Below are 24,420 nucleotides of genomic sequence, written 5' to 3' on the forward strand. Positions count from 1 at the left end.
GCTCGTCCACTTCCTGGCTTTTTTTCGTTGTTGTAGCTTACTTAAAGCACGAGTGGTCCTCGTTGTGGTAATTCATCGCGTTCCAGGCGGAAGACATCATGTGTGGCTTTCTGTCTGCGGCCGGCGGGGCCACGCCCCCCCCCCCCCCTGACACAAGTTCAGCCGGACCACACCCCTCCTGACACAAGTTCAGCCGGACCACACCCCTCCTGACACATGTTCCGCGTGGCCACGCCCCTCCTGACACAAGTTCAGCCGGACCACACCCCTCCTGACACAAGTTCAGCCGGACCACACCCCTCCTGACACAAGTTCAGCCGGACCACACCCCTCCTGACACAAGTTCAGCCGGACCACACCCCTCCTGACACATGTTCCGCGTGGCCACGCCCCTCCTGACACAAGTTCCGCGGGACCTCGCCCGTTTGAATAAATTTACGCGGGGCCACGCCCCCCGACATAATCTTGGCGTGGTCACGCCCCCTTGAAATAAAGTTCAACAAGTGGCGTCCCGCCTCAGACCGACCGCAGTGCCTTATCTGATAGGGTCAACGGCTCTTATTTAGGGACAAAGAGGAAGGAAGAATTAATAAGGTCTCTGGACTTTACCTCCTTTAATAGAAGGATTATCTGTTTTATCCGCGGGAAATTAAAACACTTTTCTCTACTTGAGAGAAAGAAGAAGAAGCATTAAAGATGCTCTGCGTCTATTCCCACTGACTTTGAGAGAGGAGCGGAGAGGAACCTGAACGACCCTTTACGCATTTTAAACGGTGACAGAAAATAAAGAAGCTGCTTGTTGAGTGTGAACGATGGCCGGGTGCTGTGTGTCGGCGGAGGACAGAGAGAACCAGAGGATCAACGAGGAGATCGAGAAGCAGCTCCGCAGGGACAAGAAGGACTCTCGCAGGGAGCTGAAGCTGCTGCTGTTGGGTGAGCATCAGGAATCACACCTGGGGGGGGGGGGGGGGGGGGGGGTCTGGAGGGGGACCGGAGGGTGTACACGGTGACCGCGTGGGGTAAACTACAGACGGAAAAATCAACAAATGCTGCTGCGCGTAACACCTGGTCACACCTGGTCACGCCTGGTCACGCCTGGTCACGCAGCCTACTCTGTCTTTTGAGATGCGCGCGTGGTCTGCGGATGTGGTGCAGCGCGCGCTCGCTGTCCCGCATCCTCACAGCATGTCTACAGAGACTAATGGTAGCGCACTGCCTAATCTGTTTCCCCGTGGAGTCCCTGTGTTCGCTCCATAATGGGCTGGTGTCATTTGGGCGTTTTCTCACCCTTTGTTGGCACAAACCACAGCCTCATCCTGCAGTAAGAAAGGGGGAGTTGCAGGAAAACAACTAGTGTATGTGTGTGTGGATGGGTGGGGGGTTATGAATTTGATGTTCACACATTGCCCCTAACAGCTGATTGGCAGAGTTAGAGATCCTAAAGTGCAGACTTGCTTGCCTACTGGTTGAGAAACAGCTCTATAGGCTTAAACCTTACCTCCGTATTTATGATACTGGGTCCCACGTTCACCCAAGCAGCTTTGGGTGAGTTTCCACATCGCATCTTAAACACAAACACTCCATCCATGACTCATCATCATTATCATCATTATGGCCATGGCTCTGGACAAAACCTGTTTCACTGCAGCAGTGTGAGCCCCCCGGGGGACGGGAGCCGCTGTCGAGGCCTCGGCCCAGTGGTGTGAGAGAAAGCCATAACTAGCTGCTGCGGGCGCACCTCATGCAAAGGTCATGCAAATGTTGTCCTGCGCCGCACAGAAATAGAGGTTTTGCTGCTCCCTCAAACAGGGCCGGAATTGGGTCCGGCCCTGTTTGATTTGGCTTGAAAATGTTTTTTTTCTCCTCACTGAATGGGAGATTACACGTGTACAACGCGAGCTGCTTCAGTTCACCGATGTGCGGGAGAACAAAGTTACTATCACAGCTGCCGGGATTACAACAGTTTGATGACGACTTCTAAAGTACATCTGCGTCCTGTTCAAGCAAAATGCATTCAGAATGCTGCGAAACCTGTTTGTGTAGCTGTTTTATAGTTTACCGTTGTTTTGCTTTTGTCGCCCTGTTTGGCTGCCACAGTATAATGTCTTTGGATTATTCTGCTTTTGCTTGGTCCATCGGTGTATACACCTTTATCATTATTGTCATTACTATAACAAATTGTCTGATTAGGAGAAATTTGTGTATGACATCACCAGAAAAAAGATGACTCGGATGTCGAAGCGCAGTTGAGTGTAAACGCTTTGACGTTGAAAACACACTATTTTCAAGAGCCTGAACTGAGAACTGTGCTTTGTAACAAGGTGACAAAAGTCATCCGTCACCTTCAATACGTGGGAATGACTGTAAGAATAAAACGTATTTATGTGATGGGAGCGCCTCAGACCTCTCTGTGGGCTTCATTAGGACCACCGCCGGGTCCCCGGAGAGGACGAGTGGGAGAGAACCAGAATCAAAGATCAACAGCAACACTTCCTGCTGTCCATCCAGACGACGCACGCACACACACACACAGTACATTACACAAACAGCTATTGGTCATTATGTTCAGTGGGTTGAGAGAGTAAAGGTTGCTTTGCTGAAAAAAGTACGTAGCTCTACAGCTTAACGTAGTTTAAACAGCTGTTGTGCCTGAGAAAACATATTTAAAGTGTAGACTCCGCTGAGCGAGCACACTGATGAAATGCATGCGTTTAAACGGCTTCAAACGAGGTTTTTTTTCTGTGTAATGGCTGTTAAAAAACAGCTACAAGAGTTTCTTTTGTGCCCCTCATTTTCTTACAAAACCTCCCTCAGTAAGTTTGCGTAATTCTTTTAATATATTATTATATATGATATTTTATTGCGTTCCCTTTTTTTCACTCTCATTCACAGAGGACAAGTCAAACAGAAACCAAGTAACTGAAATATTGTGTTGACATTACTCAACACATCTATGTAAAATGATTAAGGTAACCACATGTGCATCATAAATGTATAACTCTAAAGTCACACAGTGACATGGAATCAAATACAAAAATATGTGTGTGAATAACCCAAAGAAATAATGTATAACCAAGACAACGTCTCAGATAAAGCTTTCAAATATAATTTGATTGTAGTTGATCATAAATAATTGTTTAAAAAATAGTAGAAAAAAAAATAGTACAACTATTTTAATTTATAATCCATATAATTCATGGCTTAATCTAAATCTCAGTTTCAAAACTAAAAAGACCGCTATGAGGGCAAAGTGTCATTGTAGTTTTTCTTCTTGGCAATCATTCACAGAGTCGGCCTCACAAGGAAGTGTGTGACGTTATGTTTGTGGTTCATTGTTTCTGTGTGTGTGTGTGTGTGTGTGGTCAGCGTTCATCACCCACAGGTAAACTGAAAGTCACCACCCTGCACAACTCTGACATGCACACACACACACACACACACACACACAGATGTGCACAAAGACACACTGCTGTTCATGTACAGACACACACATGTTCACATCCCCATAACAAAGTAAAATTGTCATTAAGGAGGATATCTGTACCGCTTTAAGTATTTCAATTTTGAAAACTTAAACAGTACTTCATGCAATTCAGGAATCAATTTATATGTGTTTTTATTAATTTTAGAGAGAACTTTATGATATAAAAGCAACACACGATGGTCATAAGGCAAAAATGAGTGTTAGGCCAACAAATGAGCTTAGAGCTTAATTTACTAATGTGAACAACACTGCAGTTTTTAAGTTGGTTGGTTATTGAAATGTTTGTCATCAGATTGTTAAATTATCTATTATTATACTGACATAGAGATGAATAAAAAAGCTGATCCTTTGTGTTTACATTTGACTACACATCAGCTCCAAATGTGAGAAACAAAAAAAAGAAAAGTTTGATGTTAAAGCCACAGAAATAATTAACCCAAATGTAACATTAGAGACAGATTTGTCTCAATAAGAATGAACTTCATCACCTCACATGAATCCTACTAGTGACTGAAATCCTACTTCCATCCCAGCTGAGAGAGAGAGAGAGAGAGAGAGAGAGAGAGAGAGAGAGAGAGAGAGAGAGAGAGGGTATGTGCACTCGTTCTCTCTCTGAACAAGTGAAGCACAGCAGACTTTGCCTGAACCAGATTTGCCTCCATCTCGGTATTTACCTGCCCGTCTTGCCCGATCCTCCTCGTCTCCAAGAAACTTGACTTGTAAACAAGGCACATTCAAATGCAGGCGATTTGTCTAAGCCTTGTTTGCTAAGATGTAAAATCTCAAGCATTCAGGATGCCATGCAAAAGAGCCAGGAAACCAGGAGGGTGCTGGTGCCCGTCACCAGTCCCCACTGAGCTTCAACTCACGTTGATGACGCGCAGGGACACGCGCGCAGGTGGACAAGTTCGCACAAGAGTGAGACCTTCCAATATTCAGATCTGGTAATAAACAAACATTTGTTAAACAAATATATTCAGCCATGTGTGGCCTGAATGTGAAAACTATGAGCTTGAGCTGTGAGGAGGAGAGATGAACTTGACTGACTGATAATCTGATGTGTGTGTTTGTGCGTGTTAAACAGAGACAGCAAACATGTGAGGTAGTGCATTTATAATGTATTGTCGTAAATGTAGTGGGCCGGCCTTTTTTAGTGTCTCTGTTTGTCCAAAACACGCTCTATTGCACATTTGAATACAAAAGAACCCCACAATATTGTATCAAACTCCAACTTCACTCTTAGTGTCAAGCTGCGCAGAAACAGACGGATGAGTGTGAAAAGACATGAGTGGATTTAAGCCTCGTGGTATTCAACAGGTACTGGAGAGAGTGGAAAGAGTACCTTCGTCAAACAAATGAGGATTATCCACGGAGGAGGATACACAGATGACGACAAGAGGAGCTACGCCAAACTGGTCTACCAGAATATCTTCACCTCCATGCAGGCCATGGTCCGAGCCATGGAGGCGCTCGGGATTTCTTTCACTAATCCCCAGAACAAGGTAGCGCTTCTTTTCCTCCCACGTCTGTTTGGCGTCCAGGTTTATTTTGCTAAATGTTTGGCTTTGTTTTGCAGTTTTAAGCTGCTCTCAAGTGTCTTTTTCTCAGTGAGGCGAGGCAGGTAAACGCCCCCCCCCCCCCCCCCCCCCCCTGTGTTAGGACCCAGGTTAAGGGGCGGGGCCTATAAAAAGGGGGCGGAAGCTCACCCGCGCGTTTCATCGTGGTGATTCACCCCCCCTGAGACCAGCTTTGGTCAGGGGACTGATTTGTCTTGTTTGGCGAGGGACAATTAGTCCAATCACGCGTTCCAACGTGGGGAAGGGACCGTGATCAAGTGCACGCAGACATTAGAGGCAACTACTGTTTTCCCTCATCCATCACATGGTAGTAGTAGTTTTTAATAAGTCAATTGCACAGACCTGTTTATGTTTCTGCTGTGCTGAAAGGGGAGACACGGTGACAGAGAAGCATCTTGCATGTGCATTTTATTGTGTGGATTTAATCTTATTTGCTATGATTTGTTTGAAGTGGTACTCTGCTACATTTTGTGACTATTTACTTTATGTTTAACATATTTACACTGACCTCCCGGATGCTGCTGTTTAGTCCCACGTGGTCTCTGTTTGTTCAGATTGATTTGTATATTAAGTGAACAGTTTACTCAGCCTCCTTTTATTGAGACTCACTTTATTTGTGCAGTTCATTTAATAAACAATCTTCACATTAGGTCACACTCAGCTGCGTGTCTTAGCATTTAGTCGATTTAAGGAAGTGTTAATGAACCATTCTCTAATTGTGTGTGTGTGTGTGTGTGTGTGTCCACACAGAGCCATGCAAACTCGGTTCTGGATGTGGAGGTGGACAAGGTGGAGGAGTTTGATCAAAGCCTTGCGGCGGCACTGAGGAGTCTGTGGGAGGACGCAGGGATACTGGAGTGCTACGAAAGACGCAGAGAATACCAGCTGTCCGACTCCACCAAATAGTGAGCATTGGACACACAAAGTGTAACTTGTTGAGATTCTATTATGCTCTCCAGCTGTGCCAAGTAGTGCACAGATGTTATAGAAGGTGAAGAAAATAACGAGGTAAAGCGCTAAATATCAAACCGCTCAGTTTGACACCTCTGACACGCACTGCATGAATTGATTATGGTTTATTAAAATATTGTGATTGTGTTATAACTGCTTTGCATTGTAATCTGCGAGGCTGCAGCTGACTTTGAAGACACTGACGATATGTTGCGTTATATCAACTATATGACCTTATTCCAAAATAATTATTTTGATTACGCTGATTCTTAGAAAGTTGACAGAGCACAACAAAAATAAGTATGGAAAAAACTCTGTAATTCTGCACCAGATGTATTGGTGAGAAGGCTTGAGCATTCACACCTAAATGCATAAAAACCCTCCCTTTGTATCTTTCCGTGTCAATCTGGCAGCTGTGTTTTGACAACACAGACCAGCACCTGCTCGTACTGGAACACAAATTAACATAATTAATGATCCTTTTTCTTTTGGACCGCCGTTGATCCAGATAAAACTAAACAAAAGCTTTTAGTTCTGTTACATTATTGGACGATAAAGTACAGCCTCTGGTACCTTATTGCTTTTGATTTTAAATTCCATGAGATTTCCTCTTATTGTACTGATTCTCTTTTTTCAGCTATCTCACCGACCTGGATCGCATTTCTCAACCCTCTTATATACCCGACCTGCAGGACATCCTCAGAGTCCGAGTGCCGACCACGGGCATCATCGAGTACCCCTTTGACATGGATAACGTTATCTTCAGGTGAGCTGTCACGCACCAGTGCAGCAGGACCCGTCTCGTGTGTGCTGCCTGGGAACAGGAGCCACTGCAGGTTTATGTCGCATACCTTTTGTGTTAGTATCGTCGTTGTCCCTGCAGGATGGTGGACGTGGGGGGTCAGAGGTCCGAGAGGAGGAAATGGATCCACTGCTTTGAGGACGTCACCTCCATCATCTTCCTGGTGGCGCTCAGCGAGTACGACCAGGTGCTGGCCGAGTGCGACAACGAGGTGAGAACAGCCCACCAGCGGATCGCGTCCCGGACTCTCGCCCGGCACGTTACGTCACGTGTAGTTTAGCTGACGCTTTTATCCAAAGCCACTTTCAATAAGTGCATTCCTACCATAAGTGCAATTTCATCAAATTAGACAATTTACAACTTGTTACAGATAAGAGCCAATATAGGTACAATTTGAGTGCTACAACTTTAGAACTAGATCTTCATTTGTTGCCTCTTTATTTGCTGCAATTCTGATTTCAGAACCGTATGGAGGAGAGCAAGGCTCTGTTCAAAACCATCATAACTTATCCCTGGTTCCAGCGCGCCTCCGTCATACTCTTCCTCAACAAGACCGACATCCTCAAGGAGAAGATCATGCACTCTCATGTAGCCACCTACTTCCCTGAATTCACAGGTATTTACATTTTCTTTTTCTTTATGTTTCAACCCTCCAACCCACCTAGGTGCCGAAGTGAGAAACACTATCTGAACTTGCATGCCCTTATATTTTTTATGCCATTTGGTCTCTCAGAGACCAGAAAAGATTTTTTTTGAATTTCTTGAAATTTTACCTAAACAACAAACCAAAATTGCAGGACCTCAGCAGGACGCGACAGCGGCACAAGAATTCATCCTGAAAATGTACAATGAACAAAACCCGGACAAAGACAAGGCGGTGTACCCTCACTTCACCTGCGCCACCGACACAGAGAACATCCGCTTCGTCTTCGTGGCTGTTAAAGACACCATCCTCAGACACAACCTGAAGGAGTTCAATCTGGTGTGAGAGGAGCAAGACAGATGTGAGCCGAGAGAAGAGAGTTACTTTAAAACAAAGTGCTTGTTACTTAAGCTTCTTAAAAAGAGAACAATTGGGTCCAATGAAAAACATTTTTTTACTTTTTTGTGCCTGTAACAATTCGGAAAAAGGAAATACAAACAGGTAACCAACCTACATAACAAACGATTTTCTAAATTATAATTTCTGAAATGCAGACTTTGTGTTTTGTAGTTCCTATTTTAGAAATGTGCTGTAAGAAAGTGACACTTTGAAGTAGAAGTAAGAATGTGAAATTTAGTATGAAGTAATATTGTGCGGGATACTTTTATTACAGTTAAAATAGTTATAAAAATAAAAAGGATCCAAATATACAATTTCTGCTCATGCAATAGCTGCAAGAATCACTTTAATTACCGGCATTTTTATATTGTGTAGATTGTATTTTCTAACACTGAACCAGAGGTGTCTGCAAGTGCCTCATTTACTCAGGACAGTGAGCGCACAGTGAGCACACCAATCTCACAGTGTGTCGAGATGTAAATAATCCAAGTTGTGCTTTAGAAGGTTCTTTTCAACGGTTTATTCTCTGTAGAAATGAAAGTTATATTTATGGTATTTTCAATAAAGAATGATAGTTAATTTAAATCTTTTTTTTCTTTATTATTAGGAATATTGGCACACAGAATACAGTAAACATGTACTTTGGGTTACGGTTCCATGGCTTTTTTCTGTTTTTGTTAACATGAACAAACCAACAACGTACCTGGCACACACACACTCCTAGAATTGCAGAAAAAGGTTCCCCTTGTAACGCCGTTTTTTATTATTTTCACTTCTAGAGTATTACACCTCTACAGTAGATCATCCCATCTACAAGCACATTCGGCCCAATAACGTGAAATGCCACTATAAACCAGGGGGTTACCACAGGGTATTGGCCATTGTCCCAGATTAACCCCCTAAGCGAGTATTTTATTTTCTCTAGTTGGCTAAATTGCATCAGGTCAGTAAAAACAGACGCATTTGGTAGATTTGTTGATTTCCAATGTAGCAATATTCTTCTGGGCAAGAAGGGCCCTAAACGCCACAATGTTTGTATGTCTATTTCCTAATGTGCAGTAATTTGTGAGCTCGAGACTTTCAGCGTACAAGAGGTACATTTAAAACACATTTTATTATTTTTTTCAAAGAGTGGGGGGAAAAAAAATGACTGGCAACAGAAATATTAGGTAATATTAAACTATGATACACCTCAAACCAAAATCAACAAATGTACACCAAAGTAAAAGTAAAGGAAGCAGTTACAATTTGCATTAATTTAATTTACTTTTCTCTGCATAAGTCATCAACATAGTTGGCATTGCATATGTGGAGTATAAAAACCTAAAAAACACAAAATGACAATCTGTAACCACATAATACAGACTATTGTGTTTGATGGTTATATACATCAGATATAGGATAATACATTAGATAAATGTACAGCTTGACAATATGGTATAAAAATAACATGCAGTGACCCATGGAAGTGTCATTAAGCAGACATGTATGACAACAGGAAGAGAAACATATCAAGTGGATGTAAAAGAAAATGAGTTTGAAAACAGCACATTTTAAATGTGTGAGACAGTCACACTCAAAAATGTTAATTAGTTTCCCTTTATTATCTTTTATAAGAAATCCTTAAAAATCGACTTTGTGTTGCGAAAAGATGTGTGCGATCAGAGCGAAAGCAGTGAGACGATGTTTGGTTCGGTGTATTCAGAGCTTCTGTGGGTCAATTAATGGCAGCTGTCCAATTCTAGCACTTCAGTAGGCATGCACACACACACACACACACACACACACACGCACGCACGCACGCACGCACGCACGCACGCACGCACACACACACACACACACACACACACGCACGCACGCACTCTTTTATCCACCAACAGTCACCATAGAGCATTGTTCACCATGACTCACGTATGCAGGTGAACCAAAGTGGCATGCAGTAAAGAACAAAGGCACTGACACGCACAGACTTTGTGTGCATTTTCTTTCGCTAAATTATTTTAAATCCTTGCTCTGATGATTCAGTATTTGGGTAAACTGTCTCTTGCATCGTCCAATCTGGCAAGAACCCACTGAAAACCAAGAAGTAAAGTTGGAACTCATTTTTGTGGACACATACAGAAACACAAGTTTCCATGACAACAATTGGAATAGTTTGAACAGAATATTAAATAACGTATCCATATATTAACATAGAAACATTTCTTTGCTTCACTCACCTTGGCTATCTTAGCATCTTTGAAGTTTATGATCTTCCCAAACTCCTTGGCATGGAAGACAGATTTCACTCTCTCCTGCACAACAAAATTATACTTTTAAACTGTGCTACAAATGTTAATAAAAGAAGTTTCCTATGGGGACAAAGTGAACCTCAGTTGTCCATTGTACCTTGGCCTCGATGCGAAGTCGCTTGTTCTCTACAATGATTGGATCCTTGGTGAACTCTTCGAACAGATACTGCCACTCACACGTCTGCTGGCCAAACGTGCCTTGAGTCACAAAGAATATTCCCCTGGAACAAACCATACAAAAAAAGTAAATATGTCAAATATGATTCATTTCTGCAGCCTTTAATAAAAAGCACGGCATTGTTATAAACTATTTACAAAAACACAACAGATTAAATCCACACAACCATTTGGATCTACTGAGATTACTTAGTCACGGGGGTTTGTGAACATGACAGTAAAACTAAATGCAGTGCCCCAACGCACAAAAAAGAGAAACTAGCAAACTCACCTCTTGGTGATCATGAGGAAGTCGGACTCATTGACCTTCGCGTGAGCAAAGTACCTGTACTTGGCAAAACGTCCATTCTCAATTTTCTGAATGAAAAGGAAGAAAGTGAGTGAAAATTCTTAGAGACCAATACTAAAAAAAACAACTAGCAAGATACCGAATTGTGTGCGTTCCAAAGTATTTATATAAACAGAAAAAACATGTTCCAGCTGCATACTGTAAATAATATTAACAATAACAGACATCTGGAAAAAGAGTGGAAACATTGTGAGGGGGTGAGGGATGATGGGATGAAACAAAGATAACAATAATTGCAGGCAGAAGTGTGAACATTTTATTGATAGATAGAGGGCTGTGAATGACAACAACAAAACAAGGATTACGCAACAAAGAAAGTAGACTGTGACTATGAGAGTGCTTTGACAGTGATGAATGTCTAAACAACAAGATGAAATGTTTCCTTTGTGGGTGGCAAGGATAAGATGAAAGAAAAATGCGATGATCAATGACGAATGATAAACATAAAAGACACTTAAAAAGAAAAAGGACAAAAGAAAAAGACAAAGAATCCCTCAGAATCCCACAAATTACTCCATGGCGTTTCTTTGGTTTGGTCAAATCTTTCAAAAGGTAAACTATAACGCCATCACTGACACAGCTTCTGACGCCACACTACAGCTTTCACTTCTAGAGTCTAGCTAGTCTTCCTCATCACCCTCATCCTGAGCGTCAGTTCCTTCACTGTAGGCCAATCTCCTCTGTAGACACGACAAGAGAGAAGAGTAAAGGTCACAGAGAGAGACGACAACGTTCTTACTCAGACAGCCACCGTCAAAATGTCAAATAAGGATCTAACCCCCTCAGGCCAATGCAAGGGTGCGTTTAGCCTCATCTTCCCTCTAGCAAGCTTCATCTTCCCTCTATCAAAGCATTATTCAGTTGTTTCTATTTCTATCAAGACAATTACATTTTTTAGGTTTTACCACCAATTAACAAGCATAAAACACAAGCATGAGATGTGGTTGTACTTGTGTGTCATTGGTTCTTAATTTTAGCGCGAGCACACAACACACATCAGCACAGAACCCTAGTCTAGGCTTGAAGCCGGCGATGCAGATGGGTGACAAATTAGAGGGGGAGATCCTAAATGAAATGAAGGGACGGACATGTGGGGCTCAGAGTGGTTTGATGGGGGTGAAAGGGAGATGACTTTTGTGCTAAAGTCTCAGCAGTCAACGGGACTCGACCAAACCAAACGTTTTCCTTGGGCGGCGTTCTCCACTGTCGTGGTCAAAGCGGCAGGTAAGAGTGTAACACTCCAGTAGAAATCAGACATTTTAAAATGATTCTTTACAAAAGGAGCATCCGGGCACCTCGATGGGACACTTTAATTTGTCACCGATCTGTGAATCCTCACTACGAGTCACACAGTTGTAGCTCTGACCTGACCCTCGTGAGCCGAAGCGGCGACCCGCTGCATCCAGCACAACTGCTGCCCAACGTCAGCAGAAACAAGACCCACGAGTCAAATAGACATCAAACAATTGTCTCAGTAAATCTTTTCCTTGGACCCAAAAGTGTTCTGAAAGTTCTCTGTAACTTGTGTCCGATGCCAATGAGTTCATTTATCTTCTTACAACATAAAACAGCCCAAAAGGTGAATTACTCCTTGAGATTGAGCCGCTAAGGAAAAAGGCCAATACAATGGCTGAAAAACTATTTAAAATAAAGCAGATTAATTGGATAATGGGTTAAAAATACTTTTTAAAATGTATTTTACATAAACGTTTCTTTATCTCTGAAATACAGTAGAATATTTAGCGATTGTTATTTGCTTAACTACGACTGTGGAGGTTTTTTTTTCCTACCTGGAGTAACTGACTTCCGAAGCCCTCGCTCTCCCTGTATGGTCGTATGACACCGTCTTCGTGGATGAAGCGAGGATGGCGAAGCGAGGCGACGTCTTGTGAAGTCTCTGCGGCCCTGAAAACGAGACAACACACGCAAACGTACCGTCACACACAAAATAGGGATGCTGCACAACTGCATGCACACAGGACTACTGTGCAGTCACATGTACACCATGCACACAATACTAGTGTGCATTTATATGTACACCAATAGACTAAGGTGGCTCTGAAGTGCAAAGCACAACGGCAAATAAGAAAACAACGACATTGACTCCTTGCGGAAAGGGTAGGTCCTTATAGCAGGAAGCAGAGGATAGACCCTTCCGATTGGACAGACAGACTGTCTGTCTTTTAACAGGAAATGATACAGGGCTCTCAAGTGTCACGCACTCCGGCCACACATACAATTCCTCACGCCAAGGAATCGGACTCGTAAAACATCGCCATCTCTCCGTGACTTTCTGTTGCGCCCACTGATTTATTGATTGACAGAATATCTAGAAAGCGGCATTTCCCAGCTTTCAGAATCCGATTGTGCAAATAGTTAAAGGAGTCGGTGATTTGAATCCTCCATGTCACTTTCCGTCGCTGGCGAAAGGCTTCGGATTAAGAGTTAAAAGACAGTCGCCGGTGACTGAAAGCGTCCTCTGCTTCCTGCTACAAGGCCCTCCCCTTTCGGCAAGGAGTTAATGTCGTTGTGTTTTCCTATTTGCCGTTGTGTTTTGCACTTCAGGGCCACCGTAGTAGACCGACGTGAAAAGCTTCTTTCATGAGCCACGCAGGGGTTTTGTTTTGGTGCAACTGCTGCATGAATCTACTTCTTACTCACACTTCAGGTCATTTTGGTTTCCTTCCACCACACATTCTCATTGCTTTTATGCTCTACTAACACATGTACACTGGTGTGTAGGCACGTACCTCTTGATCCCTTGGAAAGTGCTGCTGGCCATGTCAATAATGCCTCCTGTAGGTCTGGCCACTGCGCCAACCAAGCCTTTCCCAACACCTTTAAAAAAGCCTGCTGCACCCTCCTTCTGAGCTCCTGCAAAAAAAACACATGATCACATTTATGAAAATCCATAAAACAGAGCAGTTATGCTGTTCCACAAACGTGGTAAAACACATAGTGCCAATATTTAAATTTTATTCCACTTTTCTGGCCTTTCAATGTCCACATCAGCATAAACGTCATCACTACCTTTAATAGGTTTGGTAACAATCCCTGTGATTCCACTGACAAAACCCTGAAAAGGGAACACAACAACATCAACAAGTAGCAGTATTATTAGTATCATTTCTAGTTATTGAGTTAAATGATTGAATGACAACGTATGACTTTAAATCTGTGCACTTAAAAACATGTGGCAAAGGTACATTTTACAGTGCTGATGAACGCAGGTTAGAGTACGTACGGACACTAATCCCTTCCCCCCCCGAGTCAGCCCCTCTCTCAGGCCTCTGGGTTGCCTGTTCATCGCCTCTCGTCTCTTCTGCTGGTATTCTTCGTCCATCGTCATGGCAGCAACGCCCTTCGCCATGGTTCCGGTTATCCTGGAGACGGCACCTGCTATGCCACCTGTAAGGCACATACGAGTCAGTTACGTTAATTCATTCTTTAATAGCTCTATTTCTTCTTTAAGGTCTTTTGTTATTCTCTGCCATTTCATTTTCTGTTCAAATTTAATTTGCATAGCGCATTTCATACAAGTACCTCTTTTTCTATCATAAATAAAATGTGCAGTGAGGGAAGCTGAGCGACAATCAATGTACATGAATGCATGTGCATGTTTTTAAGGTGACTGGTAAAGCGTGAAGTTCACTACGGAAGAAGTGCTGGATGGAAACTGAAAGCTGTAGAAAACTCCTTTGCGATGGACAATCGTAAATAAAATACAAAAAGAAAACATTGAATACAAAACACCACCTTCTAAAAAGTGATTAGTTTATTTTGTAACCATGTAGATATAGTTGTATGATATTTAAGTCTTTTATTTGCTAACATTATTGTGAATATAGCATTCCTCTATTATAAAAACTAAACTCAAACTAACTTAGGGAACAATAGTGTGCATGTATTTGTATGCAACACACATATTAGTCACGTTTCTTCTAATGGGATCAGACATCTTTTCATAGTCAGTATTTTAAGCCCTGTACTTACCGACAGCTCCTCCCACAAGAGCTTTCACCCCAATAGCCATTCCTTCAACAAACTCCTCGGGCCCCTGGATGGCTCCCTGGAAAACCACAGATAACAGTTCAACAGGAAGACGACGAAAAGACACACTGTACTATCTGTACTGTTGGCGCTTTATGCAGACACACACAAATGTTAACATAAAACTAATGCTGACATGGCTCTTCACAGCCCCCTGTTAATATTCAATAGGTTTTTAATAGGTATGCATACTCAAGATAAAGAATCATATAAACGCCACATCATTAATGCATTATTTTAGCACTCATAAGTACTTGTATTACATTCCTACCTGGTAAGGCTCATAGAAGAAAGCCTCCACTCCCTCAGACAGTCCTCTAATCAGACCAAAAGGATTTCCAAGTACATCCAGGCCCAGCACCAGCACATACATCTGTTTAATAGCCTGGAATGCACATAAGTATAAATGACAAATAATAGTCACTTGAGTTTCTGAGGGACGTTGGCATGTGTGTTACCTGCTTGGAGTAATGTCTGATGACCTCCCATTGGAGCTGCTGGGTGGTACAAAACTGGAAGGTCAACTCAAAGAAGGCCAGCCTGAAACCAATGACACAACCCGTCAATTAGCAGGGACTCACGGGAAGATGTAAACGAGCGCTACTGTGCAGGACTTGTGTGTCGTCTATATGGCCGTTCATTACATGTCACGTCATTTAGCGGACGCTTTTATCCAAAGCGACTTACAATAAGCGCATCTGTTCACATGCGTTCTTACTTGAAGACAACATCCTGCACGTCGGTGAGCGTGGCGCCTATGCTCTTGAGCAGCAGGTTGAGGGACTGGACGGGAATGAGTTCTTTATCTCGCTTCTCCTTCAGGCCGTCCTCTCCTCCCGTACTCAGAGAGAAACTCAGATGAAGCTGCAAATAAAAGATAAAAAGATTGAGCGCGGCCCCTTCTGGTGTTTAACTGTTTAACAAAAATGTGCTTTGAAGCCGTGTCCAGGTGTTGATGCTGTATTATTCATTTTCTTTCATTTTTTTTAATTTGTTCATCATGTCCTGGATGTAGCAGTACTTAAAAAAAAGCACACTGTGGAGTGTTCACACCTTGATGGGGGAAATGTGGAAGTACTCATAGAGGCTGATAGGAGAGGTGTCGGCAGCAGAGGCATGGTTGAGTTCTGTCCTAATGTACTCGATGTCCTTCTCAAACAGTTCCACCTGGAAAAAAAACAGGCAGAGAAACACAAAAGTCAGAATGGGCGACAGCTCAAGTTGATAAGGATTATATTAAGTACAACAGGGTCCGAGCAAATCCCAGGGGATGTTATAGTAACTGACCTCCTGTTCGGAGCTCATGATGCTGGCATTCTCAGCTGTGAACAGATCCACGATGGCATACAGGAAGCCCAGATCGACCTTCAGGTCCATCTCCTGAATCAACACCTTAAAGTACCTGAGGAAGAGAGACACTCCCTTGAAACACTTTGCAGGTAAAGTGAAAGTTCTTTGAAAAATGTGGTAAAACATTTTTTTAAATACAAATGTATGATTAATGATTAACATCAAAATATGCATTATAGTAGATTATCAGATGGACAACAGATAACGGATGCAGTACTGCTCATTACAACAAAAAATAACTGGTGGAGCACTGGAGGAAGTGACAGTGAAGTGAGAGAAGTCAAACGAGGGACGCAAAGCGAGAAAAGAGTCAAAAGAGAAACAATTACTTGATGCGAGAGATATCAGAGTGTCCTGCTGTTCTGGTGACAATGCTGATATCAGTTAGAGGTTTTGGTTCTGAAAGAAAGTTCGGTCGAGAATCGTATGACATAATGAGAGACCACATATAAAACAGAACACACTTCAACGTGAGATACAAAGTGGTATAACAGACCTGCATCCATGGTGATCGACTTAGGTAGTTTTACAGGGTAAAAAACATAAGGGAAGATGGATCCTGGCAGCTGATTCTGGATCTATAGGAAGAAAGTATGTAAACCAAAAGCTAGTAAATAGAAGGCATTCAATAATAAATACCAAAGACATATTTACACTGGAAGGACTTCTTCTCACCTGAATGCGGTGGATCTGAACGCGGTAGGCGTGTTGTCGTGATGACACGCTGTACTCCACCTTCACCCCAGGCTGGAAGTGCCTTCGGAGAGGTGCATCACACGGCTGCAGCATCCTCATATCCATGCCGTTGGGAGTAAAGGACACCTGGAGGACAATTACAGACATCACACAATGGAATTAGTAGATGTGTAACTTTTAAATGTCATCAAACGCCTGTTACCAGTTCATATCAGAACAGCAGTACGGAGTATTTAGCCTCTGACCTGAAGGTTCTTATCGAGGTCGACAATGGCGTGGTCGACGGTTCCAGATGCGACGTACTCGTTGAAACTGTTCTCCAGCATCTCCGCTTCTTTAGAGCTCAGAGCTTTCCAACGACTCTTATTCTTCGGCTTTATTTCCCACACCACATCAGAGCTGGAGCAAGAAGGGAGAAACGAGAGTGGTCAACAATTGACATAGAAGTGCAGGATTAAAAAAAGTACAAATGCTAGTTTTATTCTACAATAACAACCAGGTAACACACCACTTTCTTCTGATTTACGGGGATCTTTAATTTATCCGACGTTGAGCGAAGGAGAACTTTTTTAATTCAAATGTTGGCCCCCCGCAAACGATAGAATCAAGTGTAATTCTGTGTTGATGCCATGGCACGGGAAAAAAAACACTACAGACAGTTTCTTCCAAACGTCTCAGACTGAGCTGCAAGATGGTGAGTAGAGAGAGAGTCCCTTTGGCGCTATGATAACTTCACATTCACTATCTTTGCCACAACAAATATGCATTTAGAGGTTTTAAAGTTGCCGCGCGCTATGGTCATAACATGAACTTTGTAATACGTGCACACGTGTGTGTGTGTGTGATGCTGGTCGGCTACCTTGTGATCCCAATAAAAGAGACCTCCTGGCCACTGATGTTGTTGACCAGAGACACGCCAACGTTCTGCAGCGAGAGGATGATTTCCTGTTCGGCCAGCTGCGCCTTCTCGGTCTCACAGAGCATCTTGTAGATGCGTTGCTCCTCGGTGAACAGCACCACGCGCTGGAGCCCTTTGGATTGTTGTTCAGATCACAAGTCACGGTCGGTTACAGCGTAGTGACGGTACGCGTACAATGCTGGTAGAAAAGACGTGATTCACTATTTAACTCATCAAGAAGAAAAACAAGAGCTTCAACCGGAGTCCTGCGGTCCAAAAGCAACCTCGATATCTATTGGTTTTGTATATTTTGAAATTTAAACATCGCCGTGGGACGGCACTGACATTAAACAGGATACTGTGAAGATCATTTTAAGTGATAACAAGGTTGTGTGAAACAAACTTGAATGTAAAGCTCCTTGAACTATACCTTCAAAAAAGGAGATCACAAACAGCTTTCCCTTATTGTTCATGTCCTCACGCAGGTCCTAAAGGGAGAGACAAACACACATACTGTAAAAAACAACAACATCATAATGTTTCATCTAATAATTAGATTCACATCAAAGACATGACAACAATTAGATTGTGACTATGTATTAAAAATCTTCTATTGTTCTTTAAGCACAAAAATGATTGTGTCTCAGGCGCAGCGCAGCACCTCCTCAGTCTTCAGCTTTCCGCTGAAAGTACCACACGTCCAGCAAAGCTGCCGGGACCCGGTGGGCTCGTTCCAGGTGTAGTGCACAGCTTTGCCAGCCGGCAGCTCGTCCTGCTCCGCCTCCTTCTGAGAGCTGCACACAAATGGAATCCACCATGACACACACACGCGTCTCGTATACATCACCACTATACATTATTCACCACTGCTAAAAGGAATTCATTAGGAGACAAAATGCCAGTTATTTGATATGACAGAAAGCAGACGAAGCAAGACGACACTGCAGTAAAACAGGGCTCAGCCACCAAGAATATACCGCCATGACAACCATCCAATCCAAAGTACCCGTTTGACAGAATAGGCAAACAATTCCCATCAACAGACAAGACTAGGACAGAACAACAGCCAGACACTGAGAAAGTCCATAATCCCGCCACAGGAGATATAAGGTTTAGATATGCATGTCCTCTCCTTTCAGAAACCAAGTAGCACAAGTAAAGGAAATAAGCTGTAATCCACAGATGGGGAATTTAGAGAATACTAGTAAAGCAACAGAACAACTGGAGGAAGCAGGAGGTGTCCACCGGTAGAATCCCATCCGGCCAACACTTGATAGGAGATCAAAAGAACATACTGATGAATGAGTAAATGGGTTTAGAGGTCTAACCTGCTCCTTGAACAGACTCGATGGTTCTTAATCAGTGTAACTTCCCAGCAGATTATTATTAAACAGGTCATTTGTAAACAAGGTGGAAGTCCGTCTTAATGGAAACATTCATTGTAGTTGTGGTGTTAAGTAGGTTTGTGATTTCTAAAAGTATATTTCCAGTAGAACAGCATCTATTAATAAAATCCTTGATAACTTTGATACAGTAATTATTTGTAATTGGAAAGGAGCAGATTACACTAATCTCTACCTGCACTCTTGATCTGACCACACTCTGGACTCAAGAGGGTTTCCCCATTTAGGCTATTTCAATATTAGCCTAATAATGTTACACAAATTCACAATAACACGCTGCATTATTTGTGTGTTTGTGCCTTCTCTGCTGCCCCAAATCTTGTAGAAGAGTAGTTTTTCTTGATTTTTGGACGTGTTTTCATGTCATACTTAATTCTTCCTCTTCTCCCTCCCACATTTGGCACCAGCCGTCTGTTAAACTATCGAAGGGTGTTATTTATCCCAGTTCAGAGTGTGCCAGAAGAGTTTTTTCTTATTTTCTACCTGTCCTCCTCCATTGAGAAGGAGAGGTCGAGTAGCTCGTCAGCCACCCACGAGGAATCTCTCCGGGCGCTGCATGACCCACGACACAAAGACATAAATCAGCAAAAACAAATACTTCAGTTATCATTAAAAAAAATGACTCTTTAAGGCTGCTGCAACAAGAGGAGGAGAGAATCGTCATTCAGACATGTGCAAAAAAACAAATCAATGAAATGTAAATGTGAATATTGTGGATACAGAATTGTTTTCTCTTTGGTCCCGTTTAAACCAGATGTTTACAAAAAGGTAGAAATACGAGATTTTATTGAGGAACAAAAAAAAGTTTTAAATACGTGGAAAACCTGAAGTGAAAACCAAAAACGCAAGCAATGAATAGTCATGGCACAACTTGCTTGACGGCAAGAGTTTTTTTCTTTACACTCGAGTCAGTGTCTCAAAGCAGGAGTGACACATTGAAAGCTTAACGGAGATTAAACTTTGAGAACTTTGACAGCACATTTACAGACAACACTTACATCAAAAGTACTGAAATGTTATAAAATAAAGCAGTTACACACCCGTAGCAGTAAACAAGTAACAGACATATATATTTTCCAAAAAATGTCCTTGTCATGTCTCACCTCTGATGGAACTGCAGAGTCTGGTCTTTGGTGTGGTTGATAATGAGGAAGGGAGCAGCACCATCGTGGTACTCTAAGAATCGGATTGTGGCCGAGTGCTCTGACAAGTTCACGTCCACCGTGATCCCCCCCACCTGCAGAAAAACAAAAACAAGAAACGCTCTAGGTACTCGTGCATAGTATCACAGATTCTTACCAACTCTGGAAGCCAATGTGAGTACTTTTATCAGCACCAACATCTCATGCCACAGTCCATCTCAGAACGAATCACTTAACATGGAGGGAAAACCCTTATCTCACGTTTCTACTTACAGAATTGTCCAGATGCAGCAGTAGGCAGTTTTCCGGCCGTGTGAAGTCAATAATCCGAGGAGGCAATACACAACCTCCCACTTTGATCATTAGTCGCTTGGTGTCATTCTCAGGCCAGAAGGGAACAGCTGACTACATGTGAGAAAAAACAAGTGTTTTATGTGAAGGTATTACAAAGTAAGTCATTGAGTATTTGAAAATTGGTGGTTGTGACGTATTTTTCCTAATTATGACATTACATTTAGAATTATGACATTGTTAATTAAAAAAGAAATTAAATTAAAAAATGAAATGAAATGCTTAATATATAAATGATAAACAGTACAAACCGTACAATTGTGCTTGATATTAGTGAGAGTCAAAACCAACTGTCGGGTACCCGTGTTGTATTTGTTGCTGCCATAATATCGGATACATCTCTAAAAACAGCACTATCCTCATAAGAATTGTGCAAGGAAACGGGTTTGGCTTTGACCTGTTCTGGCCCAGCCTCTTTCCAGATGTCCTGCCCCACTTCACATACGAAGACACTGTGCTTGGTTCGGTTGACCAGCATGTAAAACGGCACGAAGGTCACGATGCGGGTCAGACTGAAACTGCTCCTGTCAATCTTCACACCCACCTGAGATCAGACAGATGTTGCACACATACAAAGAAAATGATTATTTTCCATAAACGATCCTGCCTACTTTACATACAAAAGTCATTCCAAAACCATACATCTGCCTTCATAGGGAAGCATGTGTGACAGTAAGTTTGAATTGTTGTATCTGTGATTATCAGCCGAAAAAGCAACATGTTACCAAGTAATCCTTGTGTAGGCCTTTGCATTTGACATCTCCATGGCTGCCAACTGTATCCAGGGAGAACTCATCAGAGAGCTCACTGTCTGAGATCATAAGACGGACCTGAGGGATGAAAAGAATGGCATCCAATCCATAAACACCAAGACATGACAGACAGAGATTTTGGACACAGATCTTTGGATCCTCTATTTCTCACTTTTGGCACAAAATGTTGTCCATGAAAAACATATTTAGTTTAATGATAGCAATACTATTTATTTGGCTATTTCAATACATGCTTTGATTGAAATAAAGAAAAGAAAAGCAAATCAAATTATCAAGTATCAAGTTATAAATCAAATAACGCTTTAGACGCGGAGGACATTTTTTAATACCAATGTTAATACAAATGTATATTTGCAATTGTATTGTAATGTCAGCGATATGCAAATATAATTCCTCAACTCTCACTCCCACCACAATGTTGGGCCATTATCAATTATTGAAATAAGTATTTCAGTACAAGTAAGAGAACCCCTCACCTTATTGTTTTTCAGGAAGTAACGAGGCTTGAAGGAGAAGAGCAGAGGCATGTCGTAGTCCAGCGGGTGTTTTCGGTGGATATCGTCGGCCTTGTACTGCAGCAACCTGCTGGTCTTGTTCACCATCCAATAAGGTGAGTGGATGGCAACCACCGTTTGCCCCAGGTCATATTTGACATGCACTGCTATATCTAACTCCGCCTTCATCCTCCCCGTCCCGTCGCACTCGTCTTCGTCATTCTCTCCTTGAGACTGGAACACGATGAAGGCGATCTCTTCCTTGTCACTGTGAAAACTGAACGACAGGATAATCGTTATTCTCAATGAGAAATGCAAAAGCAGAATGCAAGTGATTCGAGATCAGGATTCATCTATTGCAGTGTGAACTATTTGAACTATGGCCCTCACATCCACAGAAGGACCTTTTCACAAAGATATTCTGACTGTACTTTGAATAGTATATTGTGAATATACATAGACAAGAAACAAGAAACCCCAACAAGTAAGAAAGTAAAACATCCACAACTAGTGGAACTGAAGCCAGACCTGTACTCAGATGACCAGTCCTGAGCCAAGTAGTTCAGCAGACGCAGGTCGAGTCTTGATTGGTTGATGACTGCAGTGTGAAGCTGGGCCGAGTGGCCTGGGTTCAAAGTGGCCTCAGGGGCAGAGAGGCCACTGTCCTGTTTAGCAGCAGGCAGAGAGAGACATTGAGTTCGACAGTGATTCTTAAGTATACAGATTTTAGCGAGATCATCATTCATGTAAAGACGATAGTTGTAAGTCGATTAAAAGAAGGCAGCAAGGACCTACCAGAGTGGAGACCGCCACTCGAGTCTCTGTGTGAGACAGTGGAATCTCCCTTACTTTACGGTGAGAATCCGTTTGGTTTATTTCGGTCTTATTTTTTGCCATATTGTGTTGTGTGGCCCTGTTCTTGTGTTGGTGCATTCATTAGTGCTGAAACATCAGTGATCTGATACATAATACAGAAAGTGATGCTTTCACACTGCGAGTAGTAGAAAACATGACCCAGATCGATGGACAATAAACTAACACTAATAAAAGGAAAGAAAGGCCCTGATTAACAATCACCCCATGAAATATCCACTGTGATGGAAAACCTATTTTCTTAAGCAACTTGAAAGAAGTAGTCAAGTAGTAAAATGATATATTTACACTAACACAAACCCATTCGGCCCTTTGCAGTGTTGATAACCAGATACATCATACCTTCAGCTTGTAAGAGATGGGGTACGGCAGCAGGTTGCGTAGCAGGATGGAAGGCCACAGGTGAAGCACAAAGGGAACATCAAAGTTATCCCCAACACCTCCAGTGTGTTTGAATGTCACGGCATCTCTTAATGGCACCATGTTGACCATCATTACACCACCCTGATCTCCACGCCGACGGCAGGACTGATGCAGGCATGTTTCTGGCTGCAGGTTGCTAAATTCTTCATAGCTGAAGCCCTCTGAGCACGCAAACTGCTCACCCTGACCGTCGTCAACATCCTCCGTTATCGGCTGAAGGCTGAGCTCAGACCTGAGGGGGGCAGCACAGATCAGGTGTCTGGAGGAGGGTGTACTATGTGCCTCTCTTAGTCACACCATCCCTGTGCCGTCTTGTGCACATAGAGGATTAGACCTGGACGAGACACTAAAAAGAACTACCGTTTGTTTCTTCTCACCTATAGGAGTCCAGAGGCACACAAAACTCTTCGGTAGGGAGAGCTGTACCCAGACATGTTGATCCTTCCAAAACTTTGAATGGGATTGAGAAATGATTGATGATCTGAATGACATGAGAGAAAGAGTTATGTTATGTGTGTTTTCTTTTATTTCAAATTGATACATTACGTTTTACCTCTGACTGAAAAGGAATAAACTAGTATAATATATTCAATGCATTACCTGGAAAGGAGAGCGGATCTTGATGTACTTGCTTCCCTCCACAGAGTAAATCTGACAGACCAGGAAACGAGTCACTTGTGAGTCTTTGTGCATGACGTTGTACATCCCTCCGCCCACTTTGATCAGGGGGATCACACCGGCTGAGGTGTGGCCCATCGGCGCTGGAGAAAGCAGAGGAAGTAGTGGCAGTTATTTACCTGAAAGCATTTGATTTTGATTTCTTTTTGGATGGCTTCTTATTGGTTTTATATTGTTTGATGCAAAAGTAAATACAGCAGCAGGGATTGATGTCGAACTACTGTTGGAAAGTAATGTGTGCAAGTGATAAGAACTAGTGATTGACTTTACCATGTGCATTTATATTATCATTGTGTTAACAGGCCAACCTACTAGGCTCTATGTAGTAGTCCTTTCCACTCAAGGAGATCATTGCTGAGAACTGGTCGGAGTCTGCTTTTGTGGAATAGTCCATCCCAATGGTTTCCCCATCCTGCATCTTCACGGTGCCGTTGGTGCTCTGCTCGCTGATGGGACAAAACATCTCGCTGTGGCGGAAGGACACTGGCAGGCCGAGGCGGTTTTTCACTACAAACGGAGCTTCATCTTTCTGGAAGGAGTCTGCGGTCTGTTTGGCAGCCTCTGCAAATGCCTGGTGAAACACAGACACTGCAGATGAGGCCCTCTTCTAAGGCTT

At 42.7% G+C, this 24,420-nt stretch overlaps 2 protein-coding genes across 5 annotated transcripts in view; one reads left to right on the top strand and one right to left on the bottom strand.

Moving 5' to 3' along the window:
* Nucleotides 1-515: 515 nt before the first annotated feature.
* On the top strand, nucleotides 516-8,441 carry LOC120830463 (guanine nucleotide-binding protein subunit alpha-14). Its single transcript, XM_040195125.2, has 7 exons — nucleotides 516-933; nucleotides 4,802-4,986; nucleotides 5,812-5,966; nucleotides 6,650-6,778; nucleotides 6,896-7,025; nucleotides 7,277-7,430; nucleotides 7,612-8,441. Exons 1-7 carry the CDS (start codon nucleotides 813-815, stop codon nucleotides 7,800-7,802), a joined length of 1,065 nt encoding a protein of 354 aa, XP_040051059.1. The 5' UTR covers nucleotides 516-812; the 3' UTR covers nucleotides 7,803-8,441.
* A 510-nt stretch (nucleotides 8,442-8,951) lies between these two features.
* The window catches only part of vps13a (vacuolar protein sorting 13 homolog A), a 31,737-nt gene continuing 16,268 nt past the window's right edge, over nucleotides 8,952-24,420 (bottom strand). Inside the window, exons 45-76 of one of the 4 annotated variants that reach the window (XM_040195120.2) lie at nucleotides 24,117-24,375; nucleotides 23,727-23,887; nucleotides 23,504-23,607; nucleotides 23,046-23,358; nucleotides 22,359-22,495; nucleotides 21,813-22,107; nucleotides 21,289-21,393; nucleotides 20,961-21,107; nucleotides 20,486-20,617; nucleotides 20,174-20,307; nucleotides 19,554-19,622; nucleotides 18,329-18,461; nucleotides 18,098-18,155; nucleotides 17,629-17,800; nucleotides 17,015-17,168; nucleotides 16,749-16,895; nucleotides 16,570-16,651; nucleotides 16,403-16,472; nucleotides 16,011-16,125; nucleotides 15,777-15,890; nucleotides 15,442-15,587; nucleotides 15,182-15,263; nucleotides 14,995-15,108; nucleotides 14,667-14,742; nucleotides 13,918-14,081; nucleotides 13,704-13,749; nucleotides 13,424-13,547; nucleotides 12,464-12,578; nucleotides 10,596-10,681; nucleotides 10,245-10,368; nucleotides 10,076-10,150; nucleotides 8,952-9,928 (exon numbers count right to left, since the gene is read on the bottom strand). In XM_040195120.2, coding sequence (XP_040051054.2) covers nucleotides 9,878-9,928; nucleotides 10,076-10,150; nucleotides 10,245-10,368; nucleotides 10,596-10,681; nucleotides 12,464-12,578; nucleotides 13,424-13,547; nucleotides 13,704-13,749; nucleotides 13,918-14,081; nucleotides 14,667-14,742; nucleotides 14,995-15,108; nucleotides 15,182-15,263; nucleotides 15,442-15,587; nucleotides 15,777-15,890; nucleotides 16,011-16,125; nucleotides 16,403-16,472; nucleotides 16,570-16,651; nucleotides 16,749-16,895; nucleotides 17,015-17,168; nucleotides 17,629-17,800; nucleotides 18,098-18,155; nucleotides 18,329-18,461; nucleotides 19,554-19,622; nucleotides 20,174-20,307; nucleotides 20,486-20,617; nucleotides 20,961-21,107; nucleotides 21,289-21,393; nucleotides 21,813-22,107; nucleotides 22,359-22,495; nucleotides 23,046-23,358; nucleotides 23,504-23,607; nucleotides 23,727-23,887; nucleotides 24,117-24,375 — 4,104 coding nt within the window. In that variant the 3' untranslated portion in view covers nucleotides 8,952-9,877. Of the gene's footprint in view, nucleotides 9,929-10,075; nucleotides 10,151-10,244; nucleotides 10,369-10,595; nucleotides 10,682-10,906; nucleotides 11,354-12,463; nucleotides 12,579-13,423; nucleotides 13,548-13,703; nucleotides 13,750-13,917; nucleotides 14,082-14,666; nucleotides 14,743-14,994; nucleotides 15,109-15,181; nucleotides 15,264-15,441; nucleotides 15,588-15,776; nucleotides 15,891-16,010; nucleotides 16,126-16,402; nucleotides 16,473-16,569; nucleotides 16,652-16,748; nucleotides 16,896-17,014; nucleotides 17,169-17,628; nucleotides 17,801-18,097; nucleotides 18,156-18,328; nucleotides 18,462-19,553; nucleotides 19,623-20,173; nucleotides 20,308-20,485; nucleotides 20,618-20,960; nucleotides 21,108-21,288; nucleotides 21,394-21,812; nucleotides 22,108-22,358; nucleotides 22,496-23,045; nucleotides 23,359-23,503; nucleotides 23,608-23,726; nucleotides 23,888-24,116; nucleotides 24,376-24,420 lie in introns of those variants that run through there. The other 3 variants (XM_040195121.2, XM_040195123.2, XM_078086569.1) reach the window with 3 other exon arrangements.

Source organism: Gasterosteus aculeatus, chromosome 13 (assembly GCF_964276395.1).
Source record: "Gasterosteus aculeatus chromosome 13, fGasAcu3.hap1.1, whole genome shotgun sequence".
Taxonomy (NCBI): domain Eukaryota; kingdom Metazoa; phylum Chordata; class Actinopteri; order Perciformes; family Gasterosteidae; genus Gasterosteus; species Gasterosteus aculeatus.